At 40.6% G+C, this 16,196-nt stretch overlaps 1 protein-coding gene across 5 annotated transcripts in view; it reads right to left on the bottom strand.

The window, feature by feature from the left end:
• Snf4agamma (SNF4/AMP-activated protein kinase gamma subunit) overlaps positions 1-16,196 on the bottom strand; it is a 143,610-nt gene that overhangs the window by 5,123 nt on the left and 122,291 nt on the right. For all 5 annotated transcript variants that reach the window (XM_076790293.1, XM_076790295.1, XM_076790294.1 and 2 more), the window contains one exon: positions 57-194. In XM_076790293.1, the coding sequence (XP_076646408.1) occupies positions 57-194 (138 nt within the window). The remainder of the gene's footprint in view (positions 1-56; positions 195-16,196) is intronic.

The raw sequence follows: 16,196 nt of genomic DNA, 5'->3' as shown, positions 1-16,196 counted from the left end.
CTAATCGAATAAGAGCAAGTATAAACATTATAATGCAGATGATATTTGTCACTGACCATTGTAGACAAGAGCGAAGAAGGCCTTCTTGACGAGGAGATGCGTGTCGAAAACGACCAACTTGGCACTGGTCGGTATTAGGTCGTAACATTTGTGAAATTTGAAAAACTTCACAAAGATCTGTGATTCGTCCTCCTCTGAAAGCCCAAACAGTTCACAGTAGAGTAGAGCTTTTTGGTTTCGTCGAAGCATGTTTTGTTTCTTTCGATATTGTCTCTTAACGATGTCACAATGTTCTTACGACACGTAGTTATTGTAAATTGTTCGCATCCCGAAAAATGACGATTAACGGTTCTATTTTCTTTTATCAAAACATTCCACTTTGTAGTCCCACGTTTATTAAAGCCGTCGATTAAAGAAACACCTTTATGTTCTACAATATTAATCGGAACATTTTCGTGTCACCGATGCATTGATTCGCATGCCGAGTTTCGGCTGACATTGCTATAGGTTATGCTGGTGCAATATCTGGCGCCGAATCGCACATTCTGGCGGAATATTTAAATTCTGGCGGAATATTTAAATTCTTGCGACAGGCAGCGAGCGAAATGGTAAAGAGTCACGATTTCTAAAATAAATTATAACCTATCGTTCGACGATCGGCCTACATGTGCACAGCATATTATTATAAAAATAATAAATAATTGTTTGGAAAAATGATCGAACAATATTTCACGGCCATGTTATCACACTCTTCGTGCCCCGAGAACTTGAGCTACGAGTGCCTAATCAAACGATCACACGATGGGTGGCGATGTTATGCAACGTTAAAATGAGCTTAATTAGATGATTGATTCGGCGGGATGCCCCCAGTGGAAGGGATAGGCGAACTGACTAAGATCGTGTATTTCCGTTCGGCTTAGATCAAGACTTTACTTTAGTATTTTCGAGAATGAAATAAAAAGTAGTATTTTACGGGATGAACTATATCATCGCGTGGTTTCATTATAAATAATTATATATTCACGGTATATCGTTCATAAACGCGTTAAATTTTACAACGAATTGGAATTGGAAAAGGATGTTTTTCTAGTATGTTTCCTGTAAAACGGGAATGCCAGCGAATCGATTGCATAGTGATCCGCAGTCCATTAACGATGCAGATATTTTCTATAGATAAATGAGCAAATGTGTTTTCTAGTGGTATGACTACTCACTGCATGTAATCGGTATCTCAGGAACGAGTTACTCATGCAGTACTTAGAAACTGCGTGAATAGAACGAGTCTGGAATCGCGTAAGATGATCGCAACGTGTAATTGCAGATGCAGCAGAAGCAATTACTTGAAATGTTTAATACCGTGCTATAATCTCGAACACGGGCAGAACAGAACTGGTTCAGAGATGAAAAACGATAACTATTGGCTTCGTTCTTCGTGAATAAAAAATTGAGACACGTACGTCTCATATCGTTGTCCTTGAACACTGAATATTTCGCAAAATATGTCAGCTATTACCGACTCATATAGCTAATGAAAATTTCTTCGTTATTACGTCTGCTTTTATGAAACGCCGCACAACATAGTCTACCATCCTACGTGTCCTAACAATTAGCGACTGTATAGCTGTACACAGAAATAATTGAAATAACGTTCGCGTCTGAAGTTTGCAGACGCAAAGAACAAACATCAATTTTTCTCAATATTTTTTGTAAGGGACCCGATTACTGTTCCTGACTATTAATGTAACATGTATGTTATATATATTTTTAAATATTCATTATGCTTTAAAAACAAGTATTAATGAATATAGGTACAGTAATTGATACCCCCACAGTAATTGGGTCCCTTACCCTACATCAATCGATTCGCAAACCGACGGTAGATTTCCAGATGGAATAAACAATTACAATTCTCGCGTAAAGTATGTAACGTAAAGCAAATAATATTAAGCATCAACTATACAAAATTTCAGAAGAAACGCCTACTCGAAAATCGTTATCAGGACCATAAACTCGCCGTGGAAACCGAGATAAAGAGCAAAGATCAGTCGGCTGGTAAATCTAAAAGCGACCAACAGGTCGATCAAACCCCATTAGCAATTATATAATCCACGAGGAGGTCGGATACAGTCGAGTAACGTCGCTTCAAACACTTGGTAATCAAAACGACACAGAGCTAATCGGGATTCGGTTAACGAATAGATCCCAAGAGAAGAATAAATGGCGGAACGAAAGTATTCCCCCCTCTGGAGAACGGAGTGGTTCAAGTATTAAAAACCCTGACGTTACTAGCAGCTCTCCATTAGTCTCAGTGAATCGGACCGAGCAACGATAAAATCGTTGAGGAATCTACTTGCAACGGGCCTGCTCCATGATTTCAATATCAGGCTACTTTCCACGATTTCAATTCGGAACTACAATGACCAGAAACTGAAATTCGATCTCAGCGCGAGCATTATGAGACTACGGTGTACGGTTGCATCGAGTCCCCGATGGAACATCGATCTCGACTCGGTCAGGGCGAAAACGTGATGCCCACCTAGGGTACTCGAAAAACATCAGAAGACCGGTGACGCACAATGGGCAATTTGGACGAAATCGGATACAAAATCAAAGAACTTTCGATAGAAATGAGGTAGAGCGATGAAATTTTTTTTAAATGAAAGCTGCAACTTTGTAGAATATGGGAAAAATAGAGAGATTGTGGTACGAACGTTTCTTAACCTCGAGAAAATTCGTTAAACGCGAACAAATTCAAGAAAATTTTAGTTTTTCCAATACCACGCGCGGAAAAATTTTTTTTTTAACATACTATACATCATTTCCCATAGATTTTTTCACGCTGATTTCAAATCTGGTCTCAAAATTTGTCTACGACCTCAGGATTTTGCAAAAAATAGATTTTTGTGACAAAAACTAATGAAGTCATTTTTTCGTTGAAGTGATTGGATGGTAATAATCTCCCTATTTTCCCCATATTCTACAAAGTTTCAGCTTTAATTTAAAAGAAGTTTCATCGCTCTACCTCATTCCTATCGAAAGTTCTTTGATTTTGAATCCGATTTCGTCCAAATTGCCCACTGTGTGACGTTCCGAGCGGAGCACAGGAAGATCCGTGCGTCTCCTTTCTCAGGAGCAATGATCTCGTTCCCCAGGTTTTGTTTACGTCCTCCTCCCCGGGGAGGAGAGGAGGCTGTATCTTATCTCTCGAACGCTGCCTGTACCAGAATCCTGTCCAATTACCTAGCGGAAACGCGGACGCAGGGGGGCAGAGAGTTCCACTTTCGCCCGGTGCGATAGAAGAGAACGTAAACGACGTAGCCACACGCTCGAATCGAGTTGATGAAAAAGTTTATTCGTTCGTCCTATGCGACGTGTGGGAAAACTGTGTCAACAAGCTAAACGATGCGACGACGAGGTTTCCCGCGGGCGAGAGCACACTGTTCGCGGAACGGTTTCGTTGAACAACGAACGGCCAGCGTTCGAGTTTGTTCGATTTTCACTTGGTACCAACGCTCTCACGACGGATCTCGCGACGAGGTTCACCTTCCGGCTGCGCGGAACTCCCGGACAAGTTTCGCGATTAGGCGACCGACGTTGACGGGCCGAACCGCATACATGAAAGCCAGCCAGCCAGGAAGAACGTTCGCAGCCAGCTCGCCGTGCTGGGATCATCAAGCTACTGACTGCCGAGGAGATTGTGCGGCACGGACGAGGAACGCGGTGCAAATATACTGGCGTCGATGGCGGCGGTGAACCGTTTAGACACGCCTAAGCACGTTGTCCTCTTTGGCTGGCTGCTACGCGGTTTGCGCCGCGGCCACCATGCCTAACCACTTATAAGGACAATCACATAAAAAGCGGCGTCCTTTCTAGCTGGTTCTTATTGGTTTCCAGCGGGTTACGCTTTGTTTGGATATGCCCCTGCTGCTGGCTTCGGCATTATCGAAATAAATGATTTGAGACATAATATATTGTCTTGTTTGACTATGTACACGTCATCTGAAATAATCATGTGTTCGTTTATTTGAACAGTCATGCAATTTGTTTAAATTCGAAATTCAATAATTCTTCGTTTTATCTTTCATTCGGTCAAATAATTCATACTATTCAAAATTCTATTTGTGTCGACATTGTTAATCGCGTCGGATTTTAACAACAATTTTTGAAGCGATTGGAGCTGAACTTTAATGGTTAGAACATTAGCGTGTCTAAATTTAATAATTGATTTAGTAGCCTCTTCTTCAGGCGAATTTTGAAATAAAGAATTATTTGTATAAACACCAAATGAAAATAATATTTGTACGTTATTTGTGACATACAAATCATAAAGTACTTGAAATAATTTATTATTTCAAATGACTATTTGGTATCTTATGGCGAATAAAATGTGCCCAATTCTGGTATGTACCAGCCAGACCTGAAAGCTTTTGAAATATTATTTGAAATATTATTTTAGGTATCACGTTACTTTATAAACGTACTTAAATAACATATTAGTTTACTTTGTCATTATTTGAAATAATTGTGAAATTATTCTCGAGAATTATATCAGGTGGACATATTTTGTTGCATATTATTTTTAGGATTATTTCTTTTGACAAACGTCAAGTAAAGAAATATTGAAATAATATAATATTACAAATAAATCAATATTATTTTTATTTTCAAGTAGCAGTACTGGAAATAACGATGCGAAACAAATGATTTCCTTTAGTTATTTCTTATTTTCGTTTCAAATAAAATTTGCCCAGGTATGGTACTAGGTCACAACGATATAAGAAAACCATTTTCCTCTTTGATGAGCTGGTGCACGCTTGTTCGAGTACCATGAGTGGGAATCGAGAAGAATAGTATAGTAAAAAGCAGTGTCCTCGTTGGCCAGCTATTATTGGCTCGCTGAGAGCACGTTTCATTGGGTGTACGTTGCAAAGTATACATTTCGAGTAAATATTTTCTCTATTAATTGCAAAAAAGCAGAAACCGGATAAGATCTCCATTATATCATGTTTCCTGCACTCGTTTCTCTTATAAATGCATAAAATCCGTTTACATTTGTTTAAAATTGTTTACATAGAATCAAATATATCAATCTCGATATTGTTGAAGAGATGACAGTCGTCTTTCAAAAATATTTTGCAAACTTCAATCTTAGCCAATTGTAGAATCACTATAAAAAAAAAAGTATTCGGTAAACAATGAAAGTTCTAGCATTTCAATTACGGCGATTTGCGTCCAATCTAGTCTTGCTCCCTTTCAATTTCGATTGTTATCGTTAGTCGTGCGCACCGATTGATCAGTATACTAGAGTAGGCTGAGCGTACGTTGACCCATACGTGACGTGCACGCACACGAGAGCGTGAATCGATGACCCTGAATCTCAATTGCATATTGTTCTTAAAATGGAGCCGCAGGGGTCACACGTTCGATGAACTCGGTTCGACGCGACGTCCAGACTTTTCGTTCGTTTTGTTGGAATTATATAAATATAACAAACCGGGGACGTCGGAGTCGGAACGGCCGACTGCGTCGAGGTTGTTACCGGCGACTCCTGTCCCGTCCAGGAAATTACTATAATTCCGAAGCATGTTTCAAATTGACGTGATTTAGACAGAACCCCATTCCGTTCTAATAGAACGATATTGTGCCCCTCCGCTGCGCCACTGTAAGTCACCGATGACGCAATTAGAGGATTGGGTGCTTGTTCTTCAGGATTTTCCTGGTAACGATTTCCATATTATTAGGTCATTCAGAAAATTTTGCGGATTGCTCTGACCCATGCTCTGTTCATATTCTCTGTGGCTGCTGTCCTTCATTTCTTTTACAAACTCGGTATTCTCAAATAAATAAGCAACTGTGATTCAAAATGCAACCTGAAAAGGTGCATGACAGGCATTTTGCTGCGCTTCAATTCGATTAAAATCGCGGCAATTGATTGAGAAAACTTGCAATGGCAGTATTATACATTTATAGCAAAACTGAGTAGAACAAATGTGAAACAGTAAAAACTAAGAATATCGTTAAACTTCATCTTCCGGGACCAAAATTTTTTTATTTTCTTTAAATATAATCCCATAGATCTTGACGAGAACATACGAAAAGTCGAAGTTTCAATGCGAGGAATTGACCGGTTCGAAAGTAATGCGTGTTTAAAAATGAGCGATTTTAAGCGTTTTTGACAGACAAGGTCGCCGTCCGTAGCCGCTGGATGGCAGCACAAGCACAATTCTTATTTTGCATAAAAATCCACAGTCTAATTATATCTGAATTCGACAGAATGAACGAGATACAACAATCTCTGAATACACATGCAAAAAGTTGTTTCATAAAATTCGTTTGAAAATTTCTACGGAATACGTAGGAACATGAGTTTCTGATGAAATTGACTCGTACATGGCGCCAAGGATAACGCCGAGGATTAAAACTGTTCTTTCAGCAGTCGGTTAGCTATGTGGACCAAGGGGATCAACGTTGATCTCGAAGAAGTAGGTTTAAAATGCAAAATGAATGTCGTATGAAAGGATATGAATGAATCTAGCCATTAAAAATCGTGAAAGGGACCCTGTACCACGAGGGTTTAAAGGAAAGATCTTTCTGTGGACGTGAATTCCAAATTTGACATTGAAATTGACGTTACTTTTTAAATGTCGGTCTCGGAATACCTTTTTTAAGGATCCAAGCGAGTTCGTCCTCGAGCGGTGGATTCTCCACTTCGAACTCCTTGATGAGATCCTTCGAGTAAATAGGCTCGTCGTCCTGGCTCCACCAAGCGGTTGAAACGCGACTCAACGTGGCGTGAACTCCCTTAGAGTTCGAATAATAGTGCAGGGCCAACATTATTTCGCACTGTCATTTCTCGTAGCCGGACTTTTGGCCAAATTCTCCATCCTTTCCACGATGACATCGCCTCGAACTTTCTATTATTGCCTCACTAGCAACTCTGCCCACAGTCCCGACTACTCATCGTTAGATTGTGCTCTTAAATCACAATTCCATTAGAAACAACTGTGCATCTCTTCGTGGTATTTCTCCGTTGCATTTAAACAATCTCGTTTCTGCGTTCAACGTTTGCACACCCGCTTAACGTACTGTTTACTTATTTGTGTAAATCAATTTAAATGTAAAATCAACATTAACGATCTACTAATAGGTAGTTCGCTAGTCGATCGTTCTCAGATTTCAGAATTTTATGCGGTCGTACCGTTGTTGAAAGCAAGAACTTGCGTTACCTTGTTGTTTTTTATTGCAATATTTTTACGCGAAGAAGTAACGTTAAGCTTTGCATGTCAATAATCCCGTCGATTTCATTGCTGCAAGTTTTGAATACGATTCAAATTATCTCGCAAATGTGTAAAATATGCACGCCTGGCTAATTAGTACGCTGCAAAATTTACGTATTAATGGCATACACGATCACTTGAAACTCGATAGAGAAGAGGTTTACTCGAATATAATGAGGCTGTCATTGCACCTGTACTCTGATTTTGGTATTGAATCGAGCGAACACGTTTTCCCTTAATTCCAGTCTCTGTAAACTCCGACGAATTATATTTGCCCGAATATTCGTAATTGATTGGTTTAAGAACAGTCAATGCTAAGAACCTAAGTTCCTATTACTTTTTGCTTTTGAATGGTAACGGGCAAGAAAGTTTCGTTCGAGAGTAATTTTAACCTCGTAAACATTATTTCGGGCGATTTCAAGGTTGAATTTGACACTGTTTATCGCATCCAAGGATGAATCCAATCATACATTAATTGATTGCGACAAAGCTCCGTAAATCAACTGTCCTGTTGACAAAGAGTTGTCTGTTGGCTTGCTAGCGACACGGAACGCGTGGTTTTTCGTGGCATAGAATTCGCAATGCTCCGTTCCAATTGCGTCGATTCACGAAATAATCGATTCATTAGTTAACACGCAAAAAATCCAAGAGTTACCGTTGCCACGAATGGTAAAATATATTAAATGAAATTATACAGGCTGTCCCAAAAAATATTGTGCTTCCTCGAAGAGGCGATTCCTGAGCTCCTGAACTCCTGAGCAAATAATTTATATTATTATGTAGTTTAATTGAAATCGTCGATCGTCTCTCTGCATCAACGTACTATAAGATTTAAATAGACGCATCTTTCTTGCCAATCGGGGAGTACGTGACAGGTAATTGACAGTTGGTCCACTGCCCTGACGTATGGCAGTTTCTCTAACTTTTGATGGCGTACGAGCATCAAGACATCTCGATCAAAACGTTTTGCATAACTACTAAGGAATTCTCTTTTGCAAATATTTCCATTTCTTGGTCAAAACTATTGAACGTTTACAGAGTGTGCAAACTTTGTAAAGTACTCCAAATTTTTTAAACAGACATTCGGGAAACTGTTGAAAGCTCCGAAAAGATTATCCTGACTTCCTAGACGTCCAAAGCTTGCAAAATGTACACCATGTTTTAGTTCTGCGAACGTCAAATTTGAGAATTTTCGTTTCGTCGGTCATGAATTTTGGGAGACTGAATATCGGTCATGATTTTGTAAGAGATAAACAAAAGCTTTTAATAAAAAGGTGTCGAAATCCATAAAAGAATCTCAACACATCGCGATCACTAAATTTCGATGAAAAGCATCGAAGAAGATGACCATCAGAGGATCGCGTCACGACTGTCCGACGCTGTTTCCTGTATGCCACGAACCAACGCACACACGAACGCGCAGCGAATGAAATCGCGGCGCGTAAACAATCAACAACAAAGTAACAGATTAGGACATTGGCACGTTCTCGTGTCCTCTACACACCGACCACTACACTTCCCAGTTCCCATGGGCGGGATGGGACGAACAGCATGAAGCGTCCGTAGATCATCGAAGACAATGAACTCGTTTAATCCGTAGATGGTATCCTCGTGCAGCTTCTGTCGCGGAAACAGCCGCGACAATTCGACACGTTGCTCGATCGGATCGGATCGGTACCGAGGGTGGATCCACGAATTAACGAACCTCGCGTGGTCGTTCCGGGGTTCTCGACACGCGTCGTCGACGATGATCGTCGACGATGATCGTCGACCTTTGACCGACGCAACGCGCAAAGTCGGCGGTGTTCCTCTACTTTGTCGCTGGGCGAACCGAATAACCGTCCCGGACTGGTTTAGTGTCTTCCTTTAGTCTGCGGCCACCACCTCGTCGACGCTGCTCGTCATCGTCATGGACGATCGTGCCAAGAATAACTCTACACGAAATCCAGGGATCTTGCCAAGAAAAAAGTTTCACGGCGAGAATCCACCGGCACCAACCTCCTCCCTGTTTTCATGATTAATTCGCTGATCGAGCCGCCGATTTTCGTCTAATTAACGTCGATCGACCGACGATACTCGCAGAGGGAAGCGTAGGCAGGCGACCGGAGGCTTCCTCGGATCGTTCCCACCGCGGATTCCACTGTTGCGATCGCAATGGGGTTCGCGGAACGCGACGGCAACAGTCGACGCGCTCCTGTAAAGCTGGCGATCTACCAGCTAGGGGCCAGCGCCTGGCCAATTCCTCCTTTTACGACGTTACTGGCGCGCTGGTCGCGTCTTCAAGGTAACACCGGTTGCTTCGCCCGATTTCACTGCTCTCCACCACGTTTTCCCACCAAATTTATCCTTTTCGTTTGGATCGCATTCAACTTTTACCGCTCCAAATTAACCCTTTTGCTTATACTCCGCCTTTTCACAAATCACATTCGTCTCGCAGATTACTCAAAAGCGAAGTAACACTGTCGGGCGAAGCACTCTCTATCATTTCTACCACCACATTTTCCAATGGTGAACCCTATTAAACAAATTTTGTGCAAGTAATATTTTGACCGATTCCTCAAACCGTCGACACTTTGTGGATGTTATTAATCATTCTGTTGCAACCGCAGGTTTTGTACCACAAGTTAATGGAGTGGGGCGTGGCTTCTGCCCAGGGCAAGAAAATCGCTGCCCGTACCGGCAGGCGCTGAACATTAGGTAATGCTTATGTTCCCATGTTACCTTCAAGGTAACAGCGTTCGATTTTCTCGATAGCATTCATCTTTTGCGTGTTTCGGGCTGCAGGAAGTTTGTGTTCGAAAAGTGGAAAACAATATGGGAGATCAAATGGCGATCAGAGTTCCGGCGTTGTCTTCGAAATAACATTGCTTGATTGTCTGAATTGTGCTACTTTCTACGATTTACTGGAACAGCAGGAAGTTTGTTTTCGACAAATGAACGACGGTATAGAGGATGAAACAATGATTAATGTTCTCGCGTCGCCTTCGAGGTAGCATTACTCCATTTTATCGATTGTTCTACTTTTTCGTGCTCACCGGGATTGAAGGAAGTTTGTTTTTAAAAAAGAACCAACGCTATAGGGGATCGAATGACGATTACAGCTCCGATGTCATCCTCAAGGTAACGTTATTAGATTGTACGCTCAACTGTATTGTTTTCTTCAGATTTACCGAGACTGCGGAAAGCTTGTTTGCGAGAAATGCACGATGGTATGGGAGATGAAAGTATTACGAGAGTTTTGACGGCAACGTTTTCTGATCCTCTCGATTTTACTACTTTTTCTCGGATATGCCGAGATCGCGGTCTAAAAGTGGCAAACGCAGTATCTTCGAAATAAGTTGGTACTCTTAATTATGCCATAACCAGCTCCAAGAAAATATATGTAATTACTAGACTGCGGATTTTATGCACTTCTGACAAAATTGGGCAGATTAAAAACGAGTAACAGAATTTGGGAATAATAATACATTGTTTTCAGCTCCTTCGAACGATTAAAAAAATGAAAGGCCCTTTCATTCTGCATGAAAATCCGCAGACTAGTAATTACAGTATTGAAAGTTAAAGGGTTACCACGGTGTAATTAATTAATATACGTTCTCAACGATGAAAGATGGTGTTAACTATTCAGAATCTGCATCCACGTATCTTCACGTTTATTCTAATTATATTCAAGAGCTAGTGAAAATGTGAAATTTTCTAATTTCGAACGAAATCGGATCGCTGTTTGTTTTCTATGTTTCAATAAAGTTGGAGTCGAGTCTTTTTCTATGAGAAATTATTTTAATCGTGAAATCTCGACTGGTGTACTCGCCGTATACTTGATATTTTATTTTATTTATTCCTGGAGTTAAATAAGCTATAAACGTGATATCTCGGAGTTTATCAGGATATTTTTCCGGAGATTGCGAAGACGCATTTTAATCACGGTAAGGAAACGTCGTTTTTTGCTTTCCTTTTAAACGGTTCGTTATCGACGTCACCGTACGAGCTTCACCAAAGAGTGAACATTTCGCTTTGACGGTTGAAAACCATAAGGCTCCGAACATATGTGGCGCCAGCAAAGAAAAGGTCGCGAATTCAGGTTGAGCGAAGAAACGGCGCATTCGAACGTAATTTCGTAAATGGCAACAGAAGGGAAATTATTAAAGGTAATGGAAGAGGCACGCGAAAGCTCGACGACATTGAGCTCCTCCGAATTAATTGGGGTCGGAAATATTGATTCGTGACCATCCATTGTCTTCTCTGTACGGCTTAGCGACTAAACGGACTTGTTCTTCAATTACATTTTAATCAGAGACCGACTAGAATTTCCATTTTAAACAACAAGCTCGCAAATTCCCTTTCATCGACGTGAAATATTTTGCTAGTCATTTCACAATTTATTGTTGATCATTAAATCTACAATTTGGAAATATTTTGAACGATAGGTGTAATTAATTCAGTGCAATTTTGAGTTTTGCGTTATTGGAAAACTGTTGATAAACGGAAGTGTGGTAAAAATAGAGAAGCATAAATCGTGTAAGTACAGTTCGATCAGAATTTCTTCCGGCGCTACAGTTATCGATTATTCTGGTTTAGTAACAAATACAGCTGCCACGGTACACACAGTTAATCGATAATAACTGTTATCCGGATTATTATTGCGCAACAACAGAAATAACTTCTTGCTGTAATAAATTCTTTAAAGAGGTGATTTACACTACTACAATCGAAGACTTTCATTGGGTAATATCGTTCATAATTTATCAAGCAATATCGTCGGTTGATTTATTGAAGGAAAAGATTGCCGTCTCGAATTCGTTGGCGACGTTTAGTGCAAGTGTTTCAACCATAAGAAAATCAAATGAATCGTCGTCCATCGTTCTTCACTCTTAAAAGTTATTTAAAGTTATCCGCAAAGCTTTCGCGGCGCAACACAAGTTTAAACGCATTTCCACATGATTTTCTGCAGTGCAGGTAAGGGGTGTTTATTTATAATGCAACTATATAGGTCGAGGTCTAGGATCAATCATTGGAACATGGAATCGCCCATCGCTCAAACTCTCCTAGCACGTTTTATTCACTTCGAATCATGTCGAGTAACATTCATTTTCAAATCATTTTAGGAAAAATGTAATTATCTCTGCTTATCGACGCTCTTTTGAAGACACATGTAATGAAAATAAACAGCATGAAAATGTGTTCCACGTTGCGTTTCTAACGTTATCTAAACTCTGATAAATCCCACGAGCGTGACTCAATGCTTGGCTCGTTTCTCTCGTTTCTTTATACAATTCTACACAATTTATTTGCAAGTGTTCATTCTTTTTCAAACACCGGAGCAAACTGTAACATCTAAGATTTCTTGTACGTCTTACTACTATTGGGCCATTCTACTGATTTTGTTCAAATTCGGACACGTTGTAGCCTCTAGTGACACGTGAACGTATCGCAAAGGATTTTTCGAAATTTAAAAAATTGTTATTTTTACAGACAAGTAAAATAAAGTGTCAACCTTTTTTTCCATTAAATTACAACGGCTGAATTAACAAGCCGATAAAAATGAGTTTGTAGTAGCTTATAGTGAAAATATAAGAGTGTCCAATAAAAATTATTTCCGTGGCAAAGAAAATTGAAAAATTTGAAAAAAAAATTAAGATCAAATCTTTCTCTTCTCTTTCAGGAATATTGTCAATTTTATTGCGCACTGTTGCAATATTACACAGGTACGCGACAGATGGCATTGAAACAGAATTAAAATTTAATGATGAGAAGGTATTATATTAAATCCAGATTACTATCGCGCACGCGGTAAGTAGGCACACATTAATCAAGTGAAATCTGCCCGTCCGGTTTTCATGATTATAATTATTGCCGATGAATAGTAATGCGAGGATCAATGAAAAATGATTATAATTCGAGATCCCTACAGTGCTGAACAAAACTGTTGACACAGTACAATTTTCACAGTATGAATATCCACGACTGCAAACAGAATTGGACTAAATATTCGTTTTCCAAAATGAATGCATGTTAAAAATAAAATACTAATATTTTGTTGCTAGTTCCTGTACCAGAAATTCGCGAACCTCTCTGTGCACACAATAATGATACATATTTTATAATAATTATAATTATTTATTAAGACTAGGTTTACGGAACCCGTCAAAATGGCGGGCTCTAATATTTCTAATTTACGCATATTGGGATTATTCGACAAATTAATTTCTTTGGGTATACATTATAGAAAAAATGGCTAAAAATTTAGTAGACACAGTCTGGTTATTTTTATGAAGTACTATAAGATAGTCACCTATAGTGCTCCTGTAAACCTAGTGTTAACGACTCTAACGTACGCTAATTGGTGCACCAAATGGGATCGATATTGACTATATGAAAAACCAAACGAGTCATGGAGAGTGTACGTGACGACTATTTGTTTGATTCGAGGGACAGAAAAGCACAGATAAAACGAGACTTACGCGTGCGACGGAGACGCAACGGAAGAATGTTTTCGATGCCAGGAACGACATAGCCGGCAACAAAAAAGGGGGAATATAGTAGCAGCAGGGTTCCATGTTATCGAACATACCCCGCCCCATGACCCAGACCTGAATGCGAAAATGCGTCGCAGAATGAAATCCCGTCGACCTTGTTAAAATCAAGCTTACTCATCCAGCTTGCAACCCTCTTCCGCTCAACTCCGTTCCACTTTATTGTGTCCGCTCTTCCCTTTCCTCTCGCCCTAATCCTTAACACTCGTCCGCGGATTCTCGGGATTTCAAATATTGCCTGTTGATGGTCAGCGTTGCGCGGGACGTGGGGCGACTATTTTATGGTCGTTTCACTGCGAAGGTCACCGGTATTCAAGGCTAACGCTCCTGGCACGCTTCAACTCTGTGCCCAACATCCGTAACAACCCCTCCGTAACATCTTTCTTGATAACTATGATTCATTAAGTTTACCTTTAAACGTAATTTTCACAGAAACTTTATCGATTGCATCGTTTAACGCTCGTCCGTCCCTCGCGTCAGATCGACGCATTCTCCATTGATTCTGGAGGCACAGTGCGTGCTGCGGCTCGTCTGATTAATTGCGAACGACGCAGATAATTTCATTTTAGACCTTCCTTTCCAAACCTGGAACTTGCAAGGTTATTTATTTGTTTCGCGTTACTACTAGATAAAGAAATATCAAGCCAGTTCACTAGCAACAGAACAATCGAAACTCTAATTCAATGTTTCTGCGCGAGAAAAAAGGTAAGCCACGGAACTGCGCGCGTATCTCTCCTCGATTGTTCGACGTAGTACGTGTCTGGTCGTCTGCCCGTGAATCACAGATTGTCTCGATCCATTCACGATGATCCCCGGCCGTCCCGGATCCTTTCGTCTGGTTTCCGGTGCGCGCGGGCGAGCTGAATCTCCCGGGAATTCCATCGATCGGCACACCGTGCTCCCACGACAGGGCCGAGGAAGGATACCGTCGGACCGGGAGATCCCAGTGTACCATCGTTTCAAGGAGATATCTACATAAACGGATCGTCGAGCACGTGGGATGCGCTTTCCGGTTTGATTTCAAGCTCCGGGCCTCGCGCGACCCGGAAAACGATTATGATTCCGGCTCGGCTTCCGCGTTTTCATCGCTCGTGCGCCGTCGACGTCGTCGTCGTTGTTGTTGTTGGAACTCGACGCTCGCCGAAAATCTGCTCGTCCGGATAATCCGCTTACGCGCGCCCCCGCTCGAAAATATTCGATTCAGTCGCGGTGTTAACGGTTTACGAACAAAAACGAAACGCAAACTAAAACACGCGATTCAACACAGACCGCCTGTATCGTGAACGCGTGGCTGACTGCATAAACTCGTGTTCGAATCACGTTGAAATGTTGTTTCTCTCGCAATGTCTATGTTCAACCCTTTTACGGCGGTAGCAGGGTCTGTTTTGACCAGGAGAATCAAAATCGTCAATTTATTTTACCGATTCAAATGAACATACATACGTTAGGAACAGAAGAAGGCTAACGGAACTAAAATCCGTTACGAAAATTTTTGATATTGTTCAACAACACGAGCATATATAAACAACATGATCGTCTGTTCTTAATTCACGATTTAATTTGACGTTGATATTAACAAATCTAACGTGATTAGTCCCTGCTAGTGAAACGTAGCTTTTCAGGAAGTACAGTCTTTACTCGATATATGTCCCAAATATCTCGCCGATAATTGTCCCAGAACTGTCACAATTTTGTTTATGAGACTTTCACCAGTATGTATGTGGATTTTTTCTGATTAAAATGATACCAAACACGACATAATTCGGATCATATTTACACTAATTTTCCGTTAATATAGTTGTGGTGGAAAGTAACTTTTATCGTTCGTTACAGTATATCATATTTGGTATAATTTTCATTAGAAAAATGCCACGAATATGTTGATGAAAGTCCCATAAAAAAAATAATTTAAAATAAAGTAGTTTTGGTATTGGATTAGTAGTGGTCTCACACCGATACACCCGACCCATATTATGTTTACACTCCTCGGCGACCGAGGCCATTCGAGCTTCGCTGTCCTTTTCTACGTTCGGCAGTGTACCAAAGAATGGTATCTTCCAGCCGATATATGTCTCTGGCCAGACCCGAGTTTCGGACATATATCGAGTAAACATGTATCGAACGCAGCGTGTTTAATGTTTAGAACCGTACATTCGACTGTTGAATCGAATTTGATGCCGAATTGGTGTGAACTGCAAGAAGTTAAACGTTATGATTTCGAATTATGTTCCGATCTGAAATTCAATACGAGTGGAAGAGAGAGTTACTGGAATTCGAGGATTCGTTAATTTCATTGAGGGCCGCAAATAAGAGCGAATATGTGCTCGTAAGTAAACTTCAGCCTCGTGAAATGATTGGTATGTTCCAAGTTTAATGGATACATTCC

This window comes from Halictus rubicundus, chromosome 7 (assembly GCF_050948215.1).
Source record: "Halictus rubicundus isolate RS-2024b chromosome 7, iyHalRubi1_principal, whole genome shotgun sequence".
Classification (NCBI taxonomy): domain Eukaryota; kingdom Metazoa; phylum Arthropoda; class Insecta; order Hymenoptera; family Halictidae; genus Halictus; species Halictus rubicundus.
The sequence above is the reverse complement of the archived record's forward strand: the minus strand, read 5'-3'. Positions and strand labels throughout refer to the sequence as shown.